The sequence below is a fragment of the Acromyrmex echinatior genome, chromosome 2 (assembly GCF_024713525.1).
Source record: "Acromyrmex echinatior isolate Ae372 chromosome 2, ASM2471352v2, whole genome shotgun sequence".
NCBI classification, from domain to species: domain Eukaryota; kingdom Metazoa; phylum Arthropoda; class Insecta; order Hymenoptera; family Formicidae; genus Acromyrmex; species Acromyrmex echinatior.
In genome coordinates this window covers 25390277-25412267 of record NC_141853.1, presented here as the reverse complement: position 1 = coordinate 25412267, position 21991 = coordinate 25390277, and the positions used below count along the sequence as shown (strand labels likewise).

Sequence of the window (21991 nt, the reverse complement as noted above, 5' to 3'; positions counted from 1 at the left end):
ATTCCCATGACTTTGAGGCGTTTTGAAATGGCTTGTTGAGTCACTCCCAAATCGTGCCAATTTTTCTTGATTTTGACACGAGTCTTGATCAAGTAATGCCTCCAATTCTGCATTCTCTTTGAAAACCTTCTCTCTTCCACCGCTATGCCGGTCTTCGACGTCAAAATCACCGTTCTTGAAGCGTTGAAACCACTCACGACACGTGTTTTCACTAATAGCGGCCTCATCATAAGTATTTGAGAGCATTCGATGAACCTCAACCGCAGATTTCTTCATATTGAAGCAGAAAATTAAAACTCCCCGCAAATGACGAGAATTTGGCTCGAAAACTGACATTTTCAATCGAGAATAACTTTATGATGCAGACACAAATCGACTAATGTTTCTATGGAGTTATATGTTGACAGATGCCCAAATTTATTGTATGACGTCTATGATCTATTTATTTCGACCACCATACCGCTAAAGCCATCTATAGGAAAATGACGGAAGCAAAGTTGAACACCTAATAATTAAAAATATAATATAACTTTTATTAAAAACGCATTTATTTTGTATAAAAACGCTTTTCAAATAATCGAAGTAACACAAAATACCTGAAACGAAACAAGACACATGTTCGATCCGTTCAAGTAGTCTTACGGATTAGGTGACAGGCTCACTTGTCCTAAACTGTTCGTGTCACTGAACATTGGAGCATATGAATGCAACTGCTCCAACTGCCAACTTAGCTGTGATCCAAGTGCTCTCTGGATTAATTTGAAGTATATGACGCGAACAAATTTTATATATACACTGAAATGGGCATCTCCGCTGTAAAGCATCGTGAAAATCGTGGTACTAATTGAACAGCGCCATTTTAATTTGGTCAATATAAGAGTGAATCAGAAGCTTTCTGGTGCACACGTACGTTTAGTGTTCTTTAGACGCATATGTCAGCAAGATCATCGTGTGTGGAGTTGTATTTAAAAGATTACTTTGAAAAATTATAAAATCGTGTGACTGTAAAATGTGCAAAGCATCAACATGAAGTAAAGAATGAATAAAATGCCCTTTTTACTATGTACCTGGGGCAGAGAAGTAAAAAGGGCATTTTATTTCATAGATAAGAATTTTTGTATTAAATGTGTCAATTCCTGCACATATGTTAATGATGTAGGATGAAAAGTGTTATTAATGTTATTTTATTGAATGTACTAATAAAATTGAAGTGACATTATTTTTATTTACATACCATTCATGTCTATATAGATTTCCATACATCGATAGTACATCAATCGATACATCGATTGCAGCGCGCGCTCAAACGCTTCTGATTCGCTCAAATAATGAGCGTGTTCAAATCGACAAAGCGGCTAGGTCTACTCATCGAGCAATTAAGCATGATTGGATCCATAAGTAAGAACCAATCATACTTATTCGCTCGGCAAGCATACCTAGCCGCTTTGTCATCTTAAATTCGCCCATTGTCCCAATTATAATGGTGGCTGATCAATTGCGGCCATGAATTTTTTTGATGCCCATTTCAGTGTATATATAGTTCAGTACTGCTTCTCGACTTCACACGCAGTTTCTTGAACAAGAAACGTCTGAACCGAACGCCGGCACATTGAGAATATTTATCCCTTTCTCTCTCGAATAGATTTTTGCATCAGCGTGAGCCATAGGCAATGCCCCTTCCATTTATATATGTTCTAAGGTTCGCGTTGCATACTCCAATATATTTCAACATATCTCCTACTCACTTTAACGAGCGTGTTTGAATGAGTAGGAGCAGAAAGAAACCTGAGGGCTTATTACGGTTCTTTAGATAAAGTAAAAATTACAAAAAATGAACAAACTCACTAGGTGTTACCAATAAAATTAGAAATATTCTAGTAAATTTGATCACTTTCGTATTTTCATTTCGTTTCAAGAACTGTAAAACCGATTCTACATTAGTCGCAAGTTTGTTATCAATATGAAGCGTTGATTTCAAAATGCAAGCTTCAGATTGGCTGTCGCAACAAACTTGCGATCAGCTTGCTAATGTAGAATTGACTTGAGAGAGAATATGACAGCCCAAAACCAGTAACCTGTAGCTATTGGAGCGACTGCTATGCAATATGGCGCCGATGATTACCAACCAAAGGCGAAAGACAATTGGCGGGAAATCGTTAGGTTGAGAATGAGTGCTACTCACTGCTTCTGATTTTTATGCCATAAGGCGATTTAATACAAATTTAATATTAAAATAACTAAATACTAAATACAAATATAGATTAGAAAATAGAGACGTGATTGCGCGTGTAAGACGGCTCGGATACCGGCATTGTGTCGCGGAGTTACAATACAAGAATTATGAAAATACACTTTAAGAAATTATCTGACGACGCTAACAATTATCACAGACATGAACAGTGATCGGTATCGGTCTCGCGGAATACACAAAGTAATTCGGAACCTCAACTTCTGAGTTCTAACTTACTGACTATCGCAGAGACTTACACGAGGTCCGCACGCGGCACGCCATGATACCAAAGAGAGTGAACGGAAGAAGAAACGGAAAGAACGATCGCATCAGCGCCGCGACGGACGCATGCAGCGCCGCCACTGGCGCTCGCAGCGCCGCAGCTAACGCTCGCAGCGCCGCGACTAACGCTCGCAACGCCACAAACCGCACAATGCTGGCGCGCTCTCTGACAAAGTGGATGCAATTATATAGCAAATTATATAGTAACATCCACTTTACTTAGGGTACATCCAAGGACTTCAATTCTTTCCCTCAGAAATTTTCATAACTGAGAAATGATCACTTTTCTACATTAATGCTCATAGTTCGTGCGCGATTAACGACACGACTAAGGTTGTATTAAAGTCGCTACAAATGCTTTGAAGCATTTGATGGACCAATTAGAAGATTGAATTTTACAAACTAATCAATTAAAAAACGCTTCAAAGTGTTTGCAGCATCGCGTTGATCGTGCCCTATACCTTACATCTTCTTAATCGACTAAATTTGACATACAAATGAAAAAACTTGAATTTTTGAAAGTTTTAAAAAAGTAACCGAGGGAAAGAATCGAAGTCCTTGGATGTACATTTTTCAAGCCTAGAAATGATAAATTGATATTTGATTATATGTAACACGATTATATGAACCAAATATCGATAAAATAATAATTTATCCAAATAATTTATCATCTCCAATCTTGAAAAGTGGATGATGTACTCTAAGAAAAGTGGACGTTGCTATATAGTTTCCACTTTATTGGAAGACAGTAATGCGCGGCAGCATTTTGCGATTATAGGTTTTGGGCTATTACGTCTTCTCTCAGGTTTCTCTCTGATAGAAGCTACATTGGAAAAAGTAGGAGTATGTTGGAACATGCGATGCGAGCAAATCTTATATTTCGGTTATTAAATACATTTAAATATTTAATTAATTCACTTGTATGAAAAATTCTGAGAGAAGATGTAAACTTTCCAAATATTTCTGAATATTTCTGAAAATATTCCAATTCATATAATAATTATGAGAAAACGTAAAAGAAGAGCATAAAAAACCATCGCACAAGTTATAGTTTGTGATATTTAATTATCATTACATTAATTAAAACATTAGATGTTTCGGCCACAATCTGGCCATCCTCAGTAAATTCACAATATTCTTAAAACGCAGAGTTACATATAGCTGACATTAAATTCATATTTTCAACAATAAAAAATAGAATAAAAACCTTGGAAAGTAGAACTAATTTAGATCAAAATCGTGAGGAAAAGAATAACGAATGTGATTCTAATGCTAATTCAAAGAAAAAGTTTTTCACAATATCATATTTAAGCAAAGTATCTGAAAAATTCAAAAAACTTTCACATATTCATGACTTTAATATAGCTTATAAACCTATGAATAAAATGAATACATTTATAAAAACTGGAAAAGATCCTTTGCTTAAGGATGACCATTGTGGAGTAGTCTAAATTAATTATTTAAATTGTGAATCTTCTTATGTTATGGCCAAACAAAAAGGAAATTAAAAACTCGTATAAAAGAACATAAGGCTGACATAAGAAAATCCACTTCCGAAATATCAGTGATTTCACGTCACCAGTTGAATGAGATGCATGAATTGGATTGGGATAACATAAGAATTTTATACACAGAACAATCATTAATGAAAAGAAGAATTTCTGAAATGATATATATAAAAGACCAAATAAGTGGTATCAATAAGCAAAGTGACACTGAAGGTCTGCCTGATGTTTATCTTCCTCTTCTTAAGAAAGATCTCTCTCACACTTAATAAATAATTCTAGAACTTTCTAAATTTTTGACTCATATATATAAATAGTGGTAAAATATATGATATGACAAATAATAACAATGTCACGACAAATTTCCATCTGTGCTACGGATGTACTTGAGATTCATCATTATATTTTTTTGCTGTAAAACAGGTAACGATTCTATTCTTACACATTTCAATTAGAAGATATTAATGATACGCAAATTTGTTAAATTAGAATCTGGAAATTCTACACTTTTCTTGATATGATAATTGGCAGTGTAACATTATTATACGAGGCATCTTCACATATGAATGAACACGTTTATATAATTATATTATACGGTTGAATTTAATGTCAGCTATATGTAACTCTGCGTTTTAAGAATATTGTGAATTTACTGAGGACGGCCAGATTGTGGCCGAAACGTCTAATGTTTTAATTAATGTAATGATAATTAAATATCACAAACTATAACTTGTGTGGTTTTTTATGCTCTTCTTTTCATACGTTTTGAATTATAATCATGTTCGTTTTTATGATGTAATTATGAGAAAAAATTTTCATTAGGGCATGATGCATCTTTTATCCTTGTTATTCATCGAATGTTAAACAAGAATAAATGATGCATAAGATCGGATCCTCATACGGGTAACAGCGCTTTAACACAGAGCGTTGATTTGTGAAAAGTCGGTTGTGGGAATAAAATTTACTCCTATTGTCTGTTTTTCATCAATCAGCATTCGATGTTAGAGCGCTATTGTTCATATGAGGATCCAGGCTTATACACATCATGCGTGAAACGGAACGCAGCTAAAGTTGCCAGTGCCACAAATAGCAATACAAAAAGCAATATATGGTTCCACCTATAATTCGCGACAGAATTAAATTTAAGATATATGTTGGCTGTGTTCCAAAATTCACTGCCAGTGCTGAAAATATATAGTATATATATCGTAAACTGTAGATTTTCAGCGTTGGCAATGAATTTTGGAACACAGCGGTTGTCACGATGCTATCGTATGCGCAGTCACGCTATTTGAGGCTAAATTTTTATTGGTTGCTCTGAATTCAACTCCATATGATTCTCATTTAATTGTCTTCTCTATGGCGGACATTAATGACGATAGAGGGAGAAAAAACAGCTGCTCGGTGAAGTTCGGTGGTGGATTCTGGATATGTTTATCGACACGAGTGTACGGGGATGCGTTGTCATTCGGGGCATCATCACGACATCGACTCACGAGATAACGAAGGAGCTGGAAATAATGTGATCGCGAGTCGGTGGTAAACGCGCTACATCCGCTGTTACATACGTAAGGAGGTGCAGCTTTCGGGTTATGTTACGGCGGCCCCACATGCAAGGATCATGGCACAGTGCAAGTTAACTCCGCGGGAGTTCATCGGCAACGCGTTCTCTCCACAGGTCGCCGTAGTTTGCTCGACCGCTGCCGACGCCACATGCCAAAAGAATAATTTGTCGTTCGTCGAATTGCTCCAGCCATTTTGCAAATTGAATACCGAAGGTAAGCCGAGAACCGCGGCATTTAAATCATCCGTTCGCCGAAGATATGCACACATTGTGTAAATGTGCGCGCGCGCGCGCGCGATGTGTGTGTGTGTGTGTGTGTGTGTGTGTGTGTGTGTGTATACAGGATGTATCAAAAGTGAAATTCTAGATACTAATTAACAAGCTTTATTAATTAATAGCAAATTTGGTTGAACTCACTCCGTGCGCATTGATGTGCATCAAGGCTGTTGTACACAAATCGACGTAAATATGCTATAGCGAATTGATTCGACTAATTGTATTTATAGATTAATACTCACTTAAAAGCTATTATATGAAATTAGCAAAGTAAAATGTAAAAATATATAAATATTTTAAATGATTAAACACTTCATATTGATATTATCACATTATTTGTTATAAACAGAGAATATACATGTACTACATTTCATTATCGAAGTTAATTATATTATGCTACTTTATTTAGATACTATTTTATGTAGAGACTTTAATGTACACTAACCTAGTATAGTCCAAGTCAAATTAAAATACTGTCTTAAGATGTCATAAGCCAATCACAAAGTCATTAGTATCTTAAAGCATTACTTAAGATGGTCTGGAAGTAAGAACTAACTATAAATATTGGCTGAAGATTTCTGAGTACTTGCCTTAGCCATATTGAATCAGGATATCCTAAATAAAAAATACTTCAAAATTTTTCTTGTTCAAAATATAATAATATAATTATTTATTACATTATTAAGTATATTAAATATAGTTGAATATGTTAAATATAACATTGTTGTCCTAGATTTTTATTAATCCTATTTTAATTTTGTATTTCAATAAGAATCTTACTTGTTTGTTTGTATTGAAATTCCTCAATATACTTTATTATTATTTGATAAAATATATATTTTATCAATTGAAAAAAAATTTGCATTTCACTTTTACACAGAATAAATCAGTGCATGGATTTACCACCACAACATGGATGTCACCAGTATACACTGCTATATCCAACAGAATTCGCTACGATAATCTTGAAGCTACATGTTTCATGAACTCTAGATTGCCTCTTGTGATATCATCTCAAATTAACTTGTAATCAAAATATTTGTTGACTCAAAATGATAGATAAATATTAATGTAATTTATATAAATTATTAATGCTTGACTTTTGATATACCTTGTACGTACACATAGATCTGTTCTTTGTGAATTACATATAATATGTACATCTGTTTGCATGTGTTTTTAGGACATTTTAAAGATCCCCAAGGCAATACGATAGCAATTAGAAATCTTCGTCTTTTTATACAAGACATTAACACGCGGCCACCAGAACCGAGTCTTGCCAAAAAGTTGTTGAACGAAGCAGTCGGTTCTGCCTTATGCGAACGTACAACTACGATTCACATCGGCGCGACTGAGTTGGATATCCCTGTTTCTGTTCCTTGGTTTGAAGCATGGAGAGAAATGTTTTTGAGCGTCCAGTTTTCGTCAGATCACGAATTCACAAAACATCTGCTCGCATGTATGATAGTTGTTTCCACAGCGGAGGACAATCCATTAGAACGAATTCAGATTATGGGAGCGCAATTGCATCAAAGTATACCAGGAAAGTTGCCTAAATGGTTCAATAATAATGCTCTTAGGTATTACATCTTAGTTCACGACGCTATTCTGGATGATAGAAATAAGTAAGTATGTTATTCCTTTTTAAAATTTACATGAATTTGAGAGAAATTGATTAATTCAGCTTTTTTTTTTATAAGCATACTAAATTGATAAATCAGTTCTTCTTTCTATATGTTTATATGTTTATGAAATCTATTTTTCAGAGCAGAAACAGTTTTTACAGAGATGAAGACTATTTATGGTACTAATAATTGCTTTCTGTTGCAAATGAATTCGAGACCGCCTGGTCTTTCCGACGACAATACACATTTGCCCGATCCTTGGAGTCAGTTCTTAATAAAACATTTGGAATTGGCTGGTAATAATGAACAAAATAGTTCCCCTCGTACGCCTGCGGATACAGGCGGAGTGTCTGCTATGCCGAGCGAACTGACTACAGAAACTGAAAAGTATGTTCTTTTAGAAATTAAAATTTATTATAATAAGTTTATAATTATTTATATTTATAATTTTAAATTATTTGTATTATAAACATATTAATAAATTATTGTATTTTATCTTTGATCTTATCGTTCAAACATAATTTTAGAAATATATAATCTGTAAAAGCAATTCTTTTACAGAACGAGTCAAACTGGAACACCGCTAATGCCGCACAACTGTGTTACATTACCATCTCCAGATTTGACGGAGTTAGTTGCCAGAGTTGATACAATTAGTCTCTCTGAAATATCCGAGTCAACAAATACAAATCTAGAAGTTGGACAAGAAGCAGTTCCGGTTACAATTCATCCTCTCAGTCCAGATAATGAGAAATCACAAAGTTTTGTTCCGGCGACTAATGTCAAAGCTCAATCCGTTATTACTAACTTACCAATGAATACAAATGTCTGGGCGGATTCTCCGAATTATGTGGTTGCTCAACATGGTGCTCGTCTTTCCAACCAAGATTTAGAAAGATTACGGACATTAATAACGGAATTTTGTTTGCGGAGCTTGTTGCCTTATGTAGAAAAACAGATTGGCTTATTGAATGATGTAATTTCAAACAAGAGAGTCAGTAGATCGCTATTTAGTGCTACGAAAAGATGGTTTAGTACAAATAAGCCTGGTGTGCCAGGTTCGGCGCCATCGAATGCTGTAATGTAAGAAAAAAATCGTGTCTCATTAATTTTTATGTTTTACAAGAAAAAAATCTTTTTTCCATGATTCTTATCTTGAAATTAATTATATTAACGTGACACGATTAATAACTTTGAAAATTTGTACGTTTATGTTTTAGTTACACAGCAGAATCGCCAGAATTACAATTACGACGCTTAGGCGATCTGTGTTTCATGTTTGGTCACTACTCGCTTGCTTATCAGGCATATCACAGCGCGAAGCGCGACTTTGCAGCGGATCAAGCTTGGGTGTATTACGCTGGAGCTCTTGAAATGGCTGCTTTAAGCGCTTTTATGCAAGGCGAAACGAATAGAAAGACTATCGAGTACATGGACGATGCAATATTAACTTACGCAAATAGCTGTAAAACGCCTCAATTCGCGACAAGGGCGACGTTGCTCAGCGCCGAGTGTTTGAAAGGTCGGGGATTGTATGGAGAAGCCGCGAAACAGTTAATACGGATGACCAGCGAGGATTCCGATTTACGTTCGGCTTTACTGCTCGAGCAAGCTGCTTATTGCTTTATCGCCCCGAAAATGATGCGCAAATATGCCTTTCACGCGGTTCTGGCTGGACATAGATTCTCGAAAGCTGGCCAAAAAAAGCATTCCTTAAGATGTTATCAACAAGCGTATCAGGTAAGTACCCGAATATATCATTGTTTCCAGAAAGCATAGCATTTAGAAACTTTCTTTTTTATAAAGAGCTTTGTTATTTTATTAACAAAACATATGATATATTAGGTATATTATGAAAGAGGCTGGTCTTTGGCAGAGGATCACATACATTTCACAATCGGCAGACAGGCTGCATCTCTGAAACAAATTTCCGAGGCAGTAAAAGCGTTTGAAAAGTTACTTAATGCTTCTAGTAAACAGCATGCTCCGCAACAAGCTGCGTTTTTACGAGAATTTTTACATACTCATAACGTGAGTATAATACGCAATCACATAAATGATAATTACAATGAATCGATAGCTTAGATAGCTTTTATCCAGGGCAGTGGTGTAGTTGTTGTTTCAGGAAAATAATACGAATTGTACAGTACTTCCTATTTTACCTTTGCCATTATTGGATAACAACAATATCAAGGTACTGTACGGTCCATTGGGCAAACAAACCGAAAGCAATATTCCAGCGAGTCACGTCACGTTCAATACTGAAGAGACGGATGATGCGAGATGGTCGAAAATGGAGGAATTGCTGATAACCGAGGCGCAGGGTTCTCCGCCTATGATATTTAAACCAACAATTGCGCTATACTCTAGAATAAGTAATAACTCCGTAAAACCCAATGCAGTTTTAGGCGAACCTGTGCATTATTCCATTGAGTTGCACAATCCGTTACACATACCACTACCACTATCAGACATGACACTGTTGTGGTCATTCACTTGCAATAACGAGACTGTCACGAATGAAGCAAAAACGACCGATAGTTCAAGTCCGATCGATTCGGACATTATAGATGCAATTTTGTTGCAACCAGCATGCAAACAGAATATCGTGTTGTCTCTTACGCCCAAGCGAGTAGGCGAATTGAAGATCTTAGGTATAAGTTATAAATTGTTCAATTCAGTACAGATGATAAGCGATTCATTGATAGCAAATTCGACCATTGTCGCCGGTAAGAGATTATTTGAGATTACGCCGCCCAAACTAAAAAATATCAAAGAGAAACCCGGTGTGAATATATATGGGAAGGATTATAGGCTGGAGATGAATGTGATAGAGAAGGCGGCATTTATGCAGGTATAGTTTTACGAAAAGACGGTTATGTCATATGATACAAAAATTTGAAATTCGTATTCCTCTTCGCAGATATTCTTCACTAAACTATCGCCAGAAATGCTATGTGGCGAGGTACAAAGGGTAGAAGTTACGTTAAAGAATGTAGGTAATGCACCGTTAATGAACATACACATCGCATCCACCGACGCGAAACTTTTTACATTAGGAAATACAGAAATTGATAAATTCGCAAATGAAGGTAAGCATATGTCTTTAAGACATATATTTTATTTTATCACTTTGTTTTTGTAGATAAGATATCTTTGTATTTCTCGTCCGTCTAAAATATGCCATTATTATTATTATTATTATTATTATTATTATTATTATTATTATATGGTTTATCAAATGTAACAATATTTTATTTGCAGATTCAATTGCAAAGAAGAGCAGTAAGTTAGTCACAAAGGTGACATTACCAGTCTCCAAAAATGATATGTTGAATGTGGGCGAGACTTACAAAATGCCACTTTGGGTGCAAGCACCCCACATAAAAGGCACTTACAGATTAGATCTGCTCTTCTACTACGAAAGCGTCGAATCAAAAGCTACTTTGAAACACCGTTTGTGCCGGCACACTTGGCAATTAACGGTGTTGGACTCGATACAAATTACCGCGATTGCCGCTAGAAGCAGATTATTCAAGGACGACTCGCCAACGTTAAATTTAATCATGTCCGTTAAGAATACTAATCAAGTTCAAGATCCATCCATAAATGAGATTATTTTATCAGAAGTATCACTTCAGAGTACTGTATGGTCCACGTTTCACTCCTCGGTTCTGCCGCCAAGCATAAAGGTACAACCTCAAGAGGTATTCCATCTGATGCTGAAGCTGAAGAAGAGGAAAGCTGACGGCGAGTCGATTATTTCAAGCGTGTCTTTAACTCCCAAGGAAGCCGGCGAGACATTGACTGACAGTTATCCATTTATTAATTTTATACAAAGACGTCATATTCAATCGCTGGACATGAATGAAAGTGCAAATGACGCGCAACAATTTCAATCGCAACAAAATGCTGAGCGCAATTCTGTATCGGATGTCATGGCACTGAATTCTACACTGATTGTCAAATGGTGTGCCAACGTGACGGAGAGCGGTATGATTACTCGGATGGCAATCGGACAGCATCACCTCGAGCTCGAGCATTTAAACAAGACATACAATCATCCGAAGGAGCCGCGCACTGAACGTAATGAATATGGCGCTCGTTTAAAAATTTTCGGTCCGGACCAAAACGTATCAAATGCAGTAATTGTTCCTCTTAAGGATCCCATATTGGAAACAGAATGTCTGAAAAGTCTAATCTCGTTTTCTCTCAGTCACCAAAGGCAAGTTGCACATGATTTTCGGCAAAGCCGATTGTGCATCATCCCCGTAATAATGTATTTACAAAATCACTCGGAGATGCGAGTCGACGTTAAAATAAGTACGATAGGTACTAGTAGGTGAGAGAAATAAAATATTTACAAGCGATATTTTTAAAGTTTTGGGAATCTAGTGCGATTTATAAATCAATAGATAAAAGATATTGGAAAAATTTTTCAACATCGCCTACGAAAAAAATATTATAGTTTTGTGTTAAATGTGATAAATGTGTGTTAAATAGTTTAACTACGATATTGATAAAAAATAAAATTTAGAGGATAATTCCTAGAATTTTAGAAACATCTTTCATCTAATATATATAAAATATTATTATTTAGCCTGCTTAACATTGCGATTTGCTATTCTTATTATATTATTTTCTCTTTACATGTATATATATATATGCAATTTTCTTTTGCAGCAAAACTCATCTTCCAAATGTTAAGTCTCAGCTGTACTCACCGCAAGCTTCGACATACTACAAATATGCTGGCCACTCGTCAATTTATTCCGATATCGAAGCGCATGCAAGTAATATCATGAAATTACATGCTGTGCTGCTCAGCGCGGGCACGTACGACTTGGCGGCGCGAATAGAAATCTCCGTTAAAATTGTAAATAGCCAGGAGTATGTCGCTCAAAAAGGCAAGATGGAGAGTATATGCATCATTAATGATGGCAGTACATAGATTCATACCTATCGCGATTACAGACACTAACAGACATGGGAGTGCTACATTTTAGTGTAACTCAGAATCATTCCTTGTCAGTATATGTACATACATATGGCGTATGTTAAAAATTGTTACATTATATTATAATTGATATTTTAATAATGCTAACATATTTTTCACCTGATGTATCACATTTTAAAGTCGATTATTTTGTTGCAAAAAAATAATTTTTTGTATTCCGGCGGGTACGCGGCGAAAAATCAGAATCTCCCATTCGGGATCGATTGTGTTTAGTAAGTCAGATTTTACTAATGTAATTTAACTTTTTAATGACCCGTTAGTCTCGAGCTACCTCATGGTAAATCTACGAAGCAGTCGAGCGCACAGCAGAGATTTCAACTCTTTTCTGTCGCGTCGCGTTCAATTGGGGACGACTGCATATCTTTAACTGCCAAACAAACGATATACACGTTACCTATCTTTTATCAAGACATATCGTCTATAAAGCACTTTTATAATATATAATTATCTGTCACCTACTTTCATCGGCGAAAAACAATTCTTTTCCTTTACACAAATGAGTTTATTTAAATCTTAGATGTACAGAATAAGCGAAAAGTAATTTCCTTGGTCGCGTTAAAAAATTAGAAACATCATTTTCATTTTTCTGCATAAACTCAATATGTATGTATATTCGGCGATCAATGATGTGATTGCTTATAACAGCATTAGAAATAGAGATTAGACTTTCCAAACATTTCTCAAGCATATAAAACGCGGACATACATTGGGATTTTTTTGAAGTGGAAGGAATTCGAAAGAACAAAATAAGGAATACTTGAGGTCTTTTAAATAATAGACTTGTATTTTTTGTACAGTGTATTTCTTAAGAAATAAGAATGTGTATAAGTCAATTTTCATGAACCAGAGTACTAATGTAGATTATAATGAGAGAAAGGAACCTGTACATAAAACTTATCAAAACTTGTCATAAGTATAAATAATGGACAAAGTTATTTAACATTTTGAACGATTATGGCATTGTAATATATCATCTTTCCATAATATATTAAACTTCCCGTACAAAAGAATCTTTAAATAACTAACTTATAAAAAAATAATATATAATCGCCCTGGGACAAATCCTTTATAAAATAAAGAGGTCTAAATTTTTTGTAAATCTAATGGCATGTGTTAAAATATTTATTCTATAAATACATCTCAAGAAGTATATTAAGCTTTTGATAATGCATTAGCATTATAAATATATGTGTGTAGATAATATAAAAAAGTGTGTAGATAATATGATTAATTGTCAATGTGCATATATACATTTAACCGTATGCGTTTTTTTTATATCGTTCTTTTGCAACCGCTCATTGAACGTTCAACTCACTGAACAGTTACAACATTTTCAACTTCCACTAAATTAACTTCTGTTAATTCTGAGAGGATATTCAAAGCGTTACTTGCAGTAACATAAATAATTACAAGTAGAACCATTGCAACATTACAGCTCTTTCACACAGAACGCGGCAATGCTTGTCGCGGAAATTGACACGAGAGCCAGTCAGTTTATCGCTTTTCCATAAAAGCGAAAGAATGATTGGCTATTGCATTAACTTCCGCCGCACAACAAGCGTTACCACATTTTATCTGAGAATCAAGAGTTTCAATTATCAATAAGACTTGATTTAATTTCTGTTGTATTTATTATAATAGTACGTCCTTTTTTGTAATATTTATTGATGTTCCAAAAGGGTAGAACCCTCCTGATTAATCACGGCCGGGATTCTGTATGTATACGGCTACTGTCGGTGTTATTTGTATCGGTGGGATTTATATCCCATAGGGTTGGAATATGCGGCTACTCATAGCGGGAGATGAGTTACATACAGCTCGTGAAAAATTTTACACAAAATAATGCTTATAAATAAGACGTAAAATGACACAATAATTTATAAAATATGTTTACAAAGTATTATTAAGAAATAAGAATGATAAATATGAAGTAACAGAAAATAATTACAATCTTCCTACAGGATGTCTCTTAAGTAAGATCTGGGCCGCATTGCGGGCGTAGAATGGATCAAGGGGAATGAAAACGTCTTATACCATTTTGAAATATCCGCTGTAGTTTTCGAATTAAAAAAGAAAACGTCTAAGCCAATGTGCGATGAAGCCGCGCCGCGCGAATTCGTAGCACGGCCCATCGCGTCTCATTTTATGAGCCCACGGCGTGCATGCGCGCGCGCCGTCGCTATGAAGTGAGGCGCGATGGGCCGTGCTACGAATTCTACAGATATTTCAAAATGGTATAAGATTTTTTCGTTCCTCTTGACTTATTCTATGCTCCCAATGCGGCGCATACCCAGACCTTACTTAAGAGACACTCTGTATATTACAAGTGTTATTACATGAGGTATATATTTCATGTAATGTGTTTATTGCATTTAGTGCACTGAATCCAATCTGCGCACTTTGTATACTTTGTACATAATCCCGCCTGCTAAAAATGCGGTATATCCCAAACAGAAAGGATATACAAGACAACAAATTAAACAAAGAATACAAGAGCAAAACTTATATTTTGCTATACAACATGCTTTACTATTCCTCTACACTTATGTATCACGAAATAACCACAAAATAACCACCAAGTCTTTTACACGCCCTACATGTAGATTATAATTTATGATAGCGCTATTTATTTTAGTGACAAATCAATAATTCACAATAATTTCATTAATATGTTAAAGAAATTCAAATCATAACAAAATACTAATATAATATAAAGGCATGTAACAAGTAGTTACGGGAAAATTATCTCCACTCCTATTTTTTTTTACTTCTGCTCCGTAAATCCCAGCGCGGCGTATCTGCCGGAGTTACCCTATATTTATATAATTAATTATAATAAAGAAATTATAATAATAGATTACTTTAGAAATGATGATTAAAAAAAAGACAAACATTAATATAATGCAGATAGTATAATGAAAGATACTAGACAAATATAGATTAAATTGTTACATACGTTATTTCTTTTATTGCAACATTTGGAAGCAAAATGGAGTCATCTTTACAAATATTCGTATCCATACAAATTGTTTCGTCTGAAAGTATATGCTGTTTTTCTCGCGCATATTGCACAAGTTGTCCATAGGTTGGTACACCTGCTCTGAAAAATAGAAAAGTACTCATTTACTTTTTTCCAATTTATTCAATTAAATTACATATTTCTTTCTCTAAATTTTTTTGTATAAAGAAAATACTTACACTTTTATTTTTTTATTATCATTTTTTCTTTTATCATTCTTTTTCATATTCAACAATTTTGTAGGGACAGAATTTTCCTTCAATCGCCATATCTGCTTAGGTGGTATATTATCTTGTGGCTTTGTCCATCGAAAACAGTCTTCCTCGAAATGAATACTACATATCGTTGCTAAATGTATATTTTATAGTTTAAAAATTCTATATCCACATGCACACAAGACTCAAAAAAATAACAAATCAAATTTAATCTAAAGGGCTGATAAGTCTCACAGGGTGTTAAAACATTGGTTTGTTTTAAATTGATTTATATGAATTGAAATTTAATAAGAAGTTTCCAAATCTATAACATAACATTATAAAAACAAACAATTTGACCTTTTAAACTGATTTTTAAACTGATAATTTAGCAATGTTTTAATAAACTTAACTTTCTTGTTATATAAATAACAAACTAATAACATAATTTCCCTGCTTTAGTTTATTTTAGTTTATTAAAGAAAGATTTCCAGAATATGTATCTAATAATTTCTTTAAATATTTAATCATAAAAATCAAAATTAAATTACAATTAATCGAAATCTTGAATTTTATATTTCAATTTTATTCATTAGGTAACATCTCTACAGAAATAATTAATGTATGTTATCCAAATTTATAAATTGCATTGCTAATTTATAAACGTGTGAGAATTTTTATATGTCTCTGAGATTATTTTAATTTGCTATATATCAATTGTCACATTAAGTATAACTAATGTTTAAAAGATTGTTTATATAATTCTAGAGAGTTCTTCTTATTACTTCTTATTACATTGGAATTCGTGTAAATCGATTTGATATGAACTAGCGTTTTAACACTCTGAGACTTATTAGCTCTTTAGATTAAATTTATATTTTGTAATATATTTATTAATCTGTCAAAATAATATAAAATACAATTACATGATAATAAATATTAATATAAATTTTAATAATTTACCAGATTTAGGTAATTCTCCTTCATTTTTTCCGCAGGCCTTCAGCCATTGCTGACGAACAACAGATTCTTTCGGTAATTTAAAAAATTTTATATCATTTATCCGTACACGATTCGTACAATTTTTGATGTAACAGCTTGGCATGATGCTTAAAAAATATATATAATTATATACAAAAAGAAACTGCAAAATTTATATACTTCTCACGTATATGCACGTATTCTCACATGTATATGCGATAATTATAGTTTAGCTACCCCACCTCAAAAATCAATTAGGCTCATTCGATGCGTTTTTGCATGAAATGAAAGAATCTGACAGAAAAAAATGTCAATCTGCCTCGCGAACAGATATTAAGCGTTAAAGTTGACTATTGAGAGTAGGAAATCATAAACAAAATGAGGTCTATAATTGTACTATTCCACATCCACCACATGGATTTCAACTCTCCACGCGAAGCGACTCTCACCCCGAACTCTCATCCCCCTCCCTTCCCCTGCAAAGGAGCATGACTATGACTGCGTTCCGTTTCACGCATGATGCATCATTTATCCTTGTTTAATATTCGGTGAATAACAAAGATAAATAATGCAATATGCGCATCATGCGTGAAACGAAACGCAGCCTATAAAGCCAGCGGCACACAATGCTTGTTTTTCTGCTAGATTGCTAGCTGGATTAGAATCTTGCCACCATATTAGGGTAAAATCACACGGTGCGAAAAACGACTGTGAAGTAGAGAATGCGTCATAGAAGCAACCAATCAACATTCTTCTGCGTTATTTCAAATAGCACTAATTGGTGTTTCAATGACGCATTCCTTTCCGCATGTGATTTCATCCTTAGGGTGAAATTTCACAGTGCGGAATAGGACTATGGAATAGAGAATGCTCTTTTCCATACTTTTCCATTACCAGAGAATCGATTCTGTATCTTGAAACGAAGTGAAAATTACAAAAATGAACGAATTTACTAGAATACTGATATTTCATTGGTCACCTAGTAAATTTGCTCGCTTTTATTTTTTCATCTCGTTTTAAGATAAATCGGCCTCCAATTTTGTGTGCTATATTTATACAATGCGAAAAAAATGATAGTAAATGCGTTGAAGCAATTCAAAAAATTATTATCAGATTATAAAATATTAAATACTACAACAGTGGTAATTGTTTTTACAATTTGAAAAATTATATTTCATTTTAATAAGCAAATTATAAACATGAAGTTAGTTTTTAAATTATCGGGTCATCTAAAAAGTATCCGCGGTTTTTTGTCACTAGATGTGTGTTGATGATCATATATCTTGTGACAAAAAACCGCGGATACTTTTTAGATGACCCAATATATTCATGCTAGATACATATTTGACGCATCATGTGAACATAGCATACAAAACTTACCTGATGGAAAAGTACGGAATAGCGCTGATTGCGGAATAGAACTGCGAAATAGAGAATGAAACAATCACTAAGCGCTATTCTGCGTTATTCCGAATAGCGCTGATTGCTTCTATGACGCATTCTCTATTCCACAGTTGTTTTCCGCACTGTCTGATTTCATCCTTGGCTGGAATCAGACTACGCATTGAAGAATGAGATTGAAGATTAAAAGATTGATCAATCAGAATAAAAGGAGTGTCCGTAATAACTTCATTTTTGTCCAATGACTTTTCCGAATAGACTAACAGCCTTGAATGATACACGCGGGCATCTCTTGGAATGTATTGGATCATCTAAAAAGTATCCGCGGTTTTTGTCACTAGATGTGTGTTGATGGTCATATATCTAGTGACAAAGTAGGATATTTTTTAGATGATCCAATATCTGACGCTTCTCCCCACATTTATAAAGCACGGTCAATGGAAGAGAGTCTTAGGGACGCCCATAAAAGAGAGATCAGAGAGCAGCAGCGAGCGATATATTGAGTCATCTAAAAAGTATCCGCGGTACTTTGTTACTAGATATATGACATCAACACTATTTAGTGACAAAAAATCGTGGATACTTTTTAGATGATCCAATATAAAATTTGTTCCCGTCGCATGCTCCAAATTAACCCAGAGAGCACTTGGATCACAGGTAAGATGGCGGTTGGAGCAGTTGCATTCATGTGCTCCAATGTTCAGTGACACGAACGAATTTAGTGACACAAATGAATATATCATCTAACCTAATCCGTGAGATCACTTGAACGGTTGGACATGTGTCTCGTTTCATTTCGGGTATTTTGTGTTACCTCGATTATTTGAAAAGCGTTTTTATACAAAATAAATGCGTTTTTAATAAATATAAAAGTTATTAAAATGTCAAGGTTTTTTTAAAAAACGAACAAATATAATTAACTAATAAAATTCTTTTATTACATTCGTATAAAGCTATAAATTTCAAACGTTTCGACTTACAAAATCTTCATCAGTGATAATAAAAAAAACGTATTTATGCAACCTCATCCAATGTCAACCAACTAACATATGATACATAATAAAAATTATCACTCTAGGCTAATCTTATTTAGTTATTCCTGCGTTAAGATATTACGGATCGAAATAAGTATCAAGTCAGAAGTTTGAAAGTCCATAATTATAAAATTGTGTTTAACTGGTTCTTCGGTTGTTATCGGTCGAAAATCAACTCAATCAACAATTTGATATAAAACATCATTCCGAACGAGGATTTTATCAATGACTATCCTACTATATTCTGTACAATTAAATGTCAATTTCTGATTAAAAAATAATTATATTTAATTCAATATTGATGAGAATTTATTTTTTACTTACATTAATTTATGTAGAATAGTCAATCCGATAAAAGACGAATTTTATTAGTTAACTATATTTGCTCGTTTTTTTAAAAAGCCTTGACATTTTAATTTATTGCATTGCATTACATGAGCCTATTTTTCTATATAAAAGTTATATTATATTTTTATATTATATTGTATTATATTTTATTGTATTATTATATTATTATATATTATTTTATTTTATTTTTTACTTTTTCTAATTTCATTTATTTTATTTAATTCTTCTTTTTATTTTATTTATTTTATTTTGTTTATTTATTTTATTTTATTAATATTATTGGGTCATCTAAAAAGTATCCACGGTACTTTGTCACTAGATATATGACCATCAACACACATCTAGTGACAAAAAACCGCGGATACTTTTTAGATGACCCAATATATTGTTATTAATATTATATTTTTATATTTATATCAAAAACGCATTTATTAAATGCATTTTTATATAAAATGATTCTGAAATATTTTTTTCAATACAGAATGTTTTCAACCATTACGCATGCGTGCATGACATGCCCCAATCGTACCATCTTCTGAGGTAAGGCAAATGGAGCGTGTTCTTAATTGATCCATGGAGTATGCTTTACCTTAGCCTTAGAACATATTGTATATAAATGAAAGGGGTATTGTCTATACTTCCCATGGCTCGCACTGAAATCTGTGCGAGAGAGAAAGATAGTAAGGGATAAATGTTCTCAATGCACATGCATCGGTTCCGATGTTCCTTGTTCAATTACCACGTGTGGAGGATCGGGATGCAGCGTTAATGGATGGTACAATCCTCATTGACAATCCTCCAACTCCCCCCCCCCCTCCCTCCACCCACCACTGTCGAGCGGAAAATAATGATTATTTATTATATTTTATATTCAATACTATTTCAAAAACAAGTGGTTAACGAAAAATTATTTAGACGAGTAATTCCACAGAAAAAATTGGAAAAAGAAAAATGTTATGGTTCACGATTCCGTTCGACAGTAGCATGGGGGAGTTGGCGGATTATTACGTTTTATTACCATTATAGGAAGTTTTTTACAACGTTGAAGGAGGCTAAAAGTTAGTTGAAACTCACATTTTATCATTATTTGACATTATTATATATATAATTTTATTGATGATCTAATACTTTTTATATTTATAAACTATTATATATAATATTTAGCGTACGAATCACAGCGCAGATTCCTACTAGCATTGAATATATTGTATTTATTAATTGTAAATATAAGGAATCTTAATTGTTATTTTATTGTATGTGATATACTGTTTTTCTCATATTATTTGATATGTGATCGCGGAAAGGGATGGCGACGGGAAACAGACTTGCTACAAGATCACAATCTCTCTGTGATAAAACATATCCTTTGAGGAATAACGCTAAAACGGGTGCATCTAGATAACGTTCGTTCTGGTCTAATCTTTCTTCCATAGACGCTAGGAAAATTTTGATAAGTTTCTTTCTCTGTTAATACTGGTGTGAGTAGAGATCTCTTTATCTCTTGCGTCGTGGTGGTAATGGTGGAGCCTCAGGCTCGAAGAGCGGACATATGTACGAGTGGTCCAACATGCATAGGAAAGATTTATAAGCATGGGTTAGAGGTTAAAATATCTGTCATTCCGACTCGGGCTGCGTTCAGAAACACTCACTGTCACTAATACACAACAGCCGTTCGGAAATACTCGTACTCGGTGTGCACTAGTGTGAGATCATTCGGAAATATCGAGAGTTACATCAAATGCCACTAAATCATCCGTGCGAAAAGCAAGGGGAGAACCGGTATGTTATGGCCGCAGCACAGACTTGCATAACGCATAGTGCATAAGAGAATCGACCAATCGAAATTCTTCTTTTCCGTGGAATGAAAGAAAAGGACAATTACATCGCGTTCTTGGATCAAAAAATTTTGAGCAGTTATATTAAGAGATCTAGAAAATTTGTTTAAGTGTTACTATTTTTTTATTTATTTTTATTCTAACTTTCTTTTTATGTTGCTCTGCCTTTAATAATATTTTACGCATATTATACAACAGATTATTTGTATAAATGTTGTAAAATTGTATGTGTCCAGTACTATTTAGAACAAAACTAACTGTTCTAAGATCGACAATAAGCCTCACAGGAACTAATAGATCTTTGGATGATGAAGCAACTAAAGTTTTATATTACTGATGTCAATTTTCTTTAAGGATTTACAATAATAAGGCCGGTATTCATAATTGAGTCTTATTTCAAGACCGTCTTAAGTAATATGTCTTAAAACGCTAATGCAGTCTTCTGATTGGTTCGTGACTTTTTAAGACCATACTTAAAACGGTCTTGAATATAAGATCTGACTATGAAACGCTGATTGATCAAATTTTATTCATCGATTAAGGGTAAAATCACACAGTGAAAAATAGGACTGCGGAATAGAGAATGCGTCATTGAAACAACTATTCAGCGCTATTCTGCATTTGATGTTATAGAATAACGAGTGCGTCATTGTCTTGTAATAAACCATCATATTTTGAGA

The 21991-nt window shown here is 34.0% G+C and overlaps 2 protein-coding genes and 2 long non-coding RNA genes across 8 annotated transcripts; 3 read left to right on the top strand and 1 right to left on the bottom strand.

Annotated features, from left to right (window-relative positions):
• The first annotated feature begins 4422 nt into the window (after positions 1 to 4422).
• l(3)76BDm (trafficking protein particle complex subunit 8 homolog l(3)76BDm) lies at positions 4423 to 13603 on the top strand. Its single transcript, XM_011059736.2, has 11 exons — positions 4423 to 4440; positions 5400 to 5795; positions 7041 to 7482; positions 7624 to 7869; positions 8044 to 8565; positions 8703 to 9222; positions 9328 to 9513; positions 9596 to 10336; positions 10406 to 10574; positions 10747 to 11824; positions 12166 to 13603. Exons 2-11 carry the CDS (start codon positions 5639 to 5641, stop codon positions 12431 to 12433), a joined length of 4329 nt encoding a protein of 1442 aa, XP_011058038.1. The 5' UTR covers positions 4423 to 4440; positions 5400 to 5638; the 3' UTR covers positions 12434 to 13603.
• Positions 13604 to 13751: 148 nt separating this feature from the next.
• Positions 13752 to 15244, top strand: LOC147910680 (uncharacterized). The gene is made up of 2 exons (XR_015548507.1): positions 13752 to 14589; positions 14691 to 15244. It is a non-coding gene; the product is annotated as an uncharacterized LOC147910680 (long non-coding RNA).
• On the bottom strand, positions 14988 to 17384 carry LOC105148227 (uncharacterized). Of its 5 annotated transcripts, XM_087416937.1 has the most exons (6): positions 17143 to 17376; positions 16936 to 17043; positions 16676 to 16821; positions 15698 to 15866; positions 15456 to 15599; positions 14988 to 15311 (listed from the first exon to the last, which is right to left on the bottom strand). In XM_087416937.1, the coding sequence occupies exons 3-6, from the start codon at positions 16815 to 16817 to the stop codon at positions 15254 to 15256; spliced, it is 513 nt and encodes a 170-aa protein (XP_087273063.1). In that variant the 5' UTR covers positions 16818 to 16821; positions 16936 to 17043; positions 17143 to 17376; the 3' UTR covers positions 14988 to 15253. The 5 variants fall into 5 exon arrangements, with proteins under 5 accessions (XP_087273063.1, XP_087273064.1, XP_011058238.1 ...); XM_087416938.1 differs by lacking the exon at positions 16936 to 17043 and having other exon boundaries at positions 15456 to 15594; positions 17143 to 17384; XM_011059936.2 differs by having other exon boundaries at positions 16901 to 17380.
• A 1272-nt stretch (positions 17385 to 18656) lies between these two features.
• On the top strand, positions 18657 to 20484 carry LOC147910679 (uncharacterized). The gene is made up of 2 exons (XR_015544075.1): positions 18657 to 18894; positions 19958 to 20484. It is a non-coding gene; the product is annotated as an uncharacterized LOC147910679 (long non-coding RNA).
• The last annotated feature ends 1507 nt before the right edge of the window (positions 20485 to 21991 follow it).

Excerpts from the sequence above, each read along its gene's own strand:
- LOC105148227 (XM_011059856.2), bottom strand. The coding sequence starts at position 17,183 with ATGCTCCTTTGCAGGGGAAGGGAGGGGGATGAGAGTTCGGG. Across the intron at positions 16,822-17,142 it reads GAGGGGGATGAGAGTTCGGG|CATCATGCCAAGCTGTTACA; the intron begins GTGAGAGTCGCT and ends ATATTTTTTAAG. Across the intron at positions 15,867-16,675 it reads AGGAGAATTACCTAAATCTG|CAACGATATGTAGTATTCAT; the intron begins GTAAATTATTAA and ends ATATACATTTAG.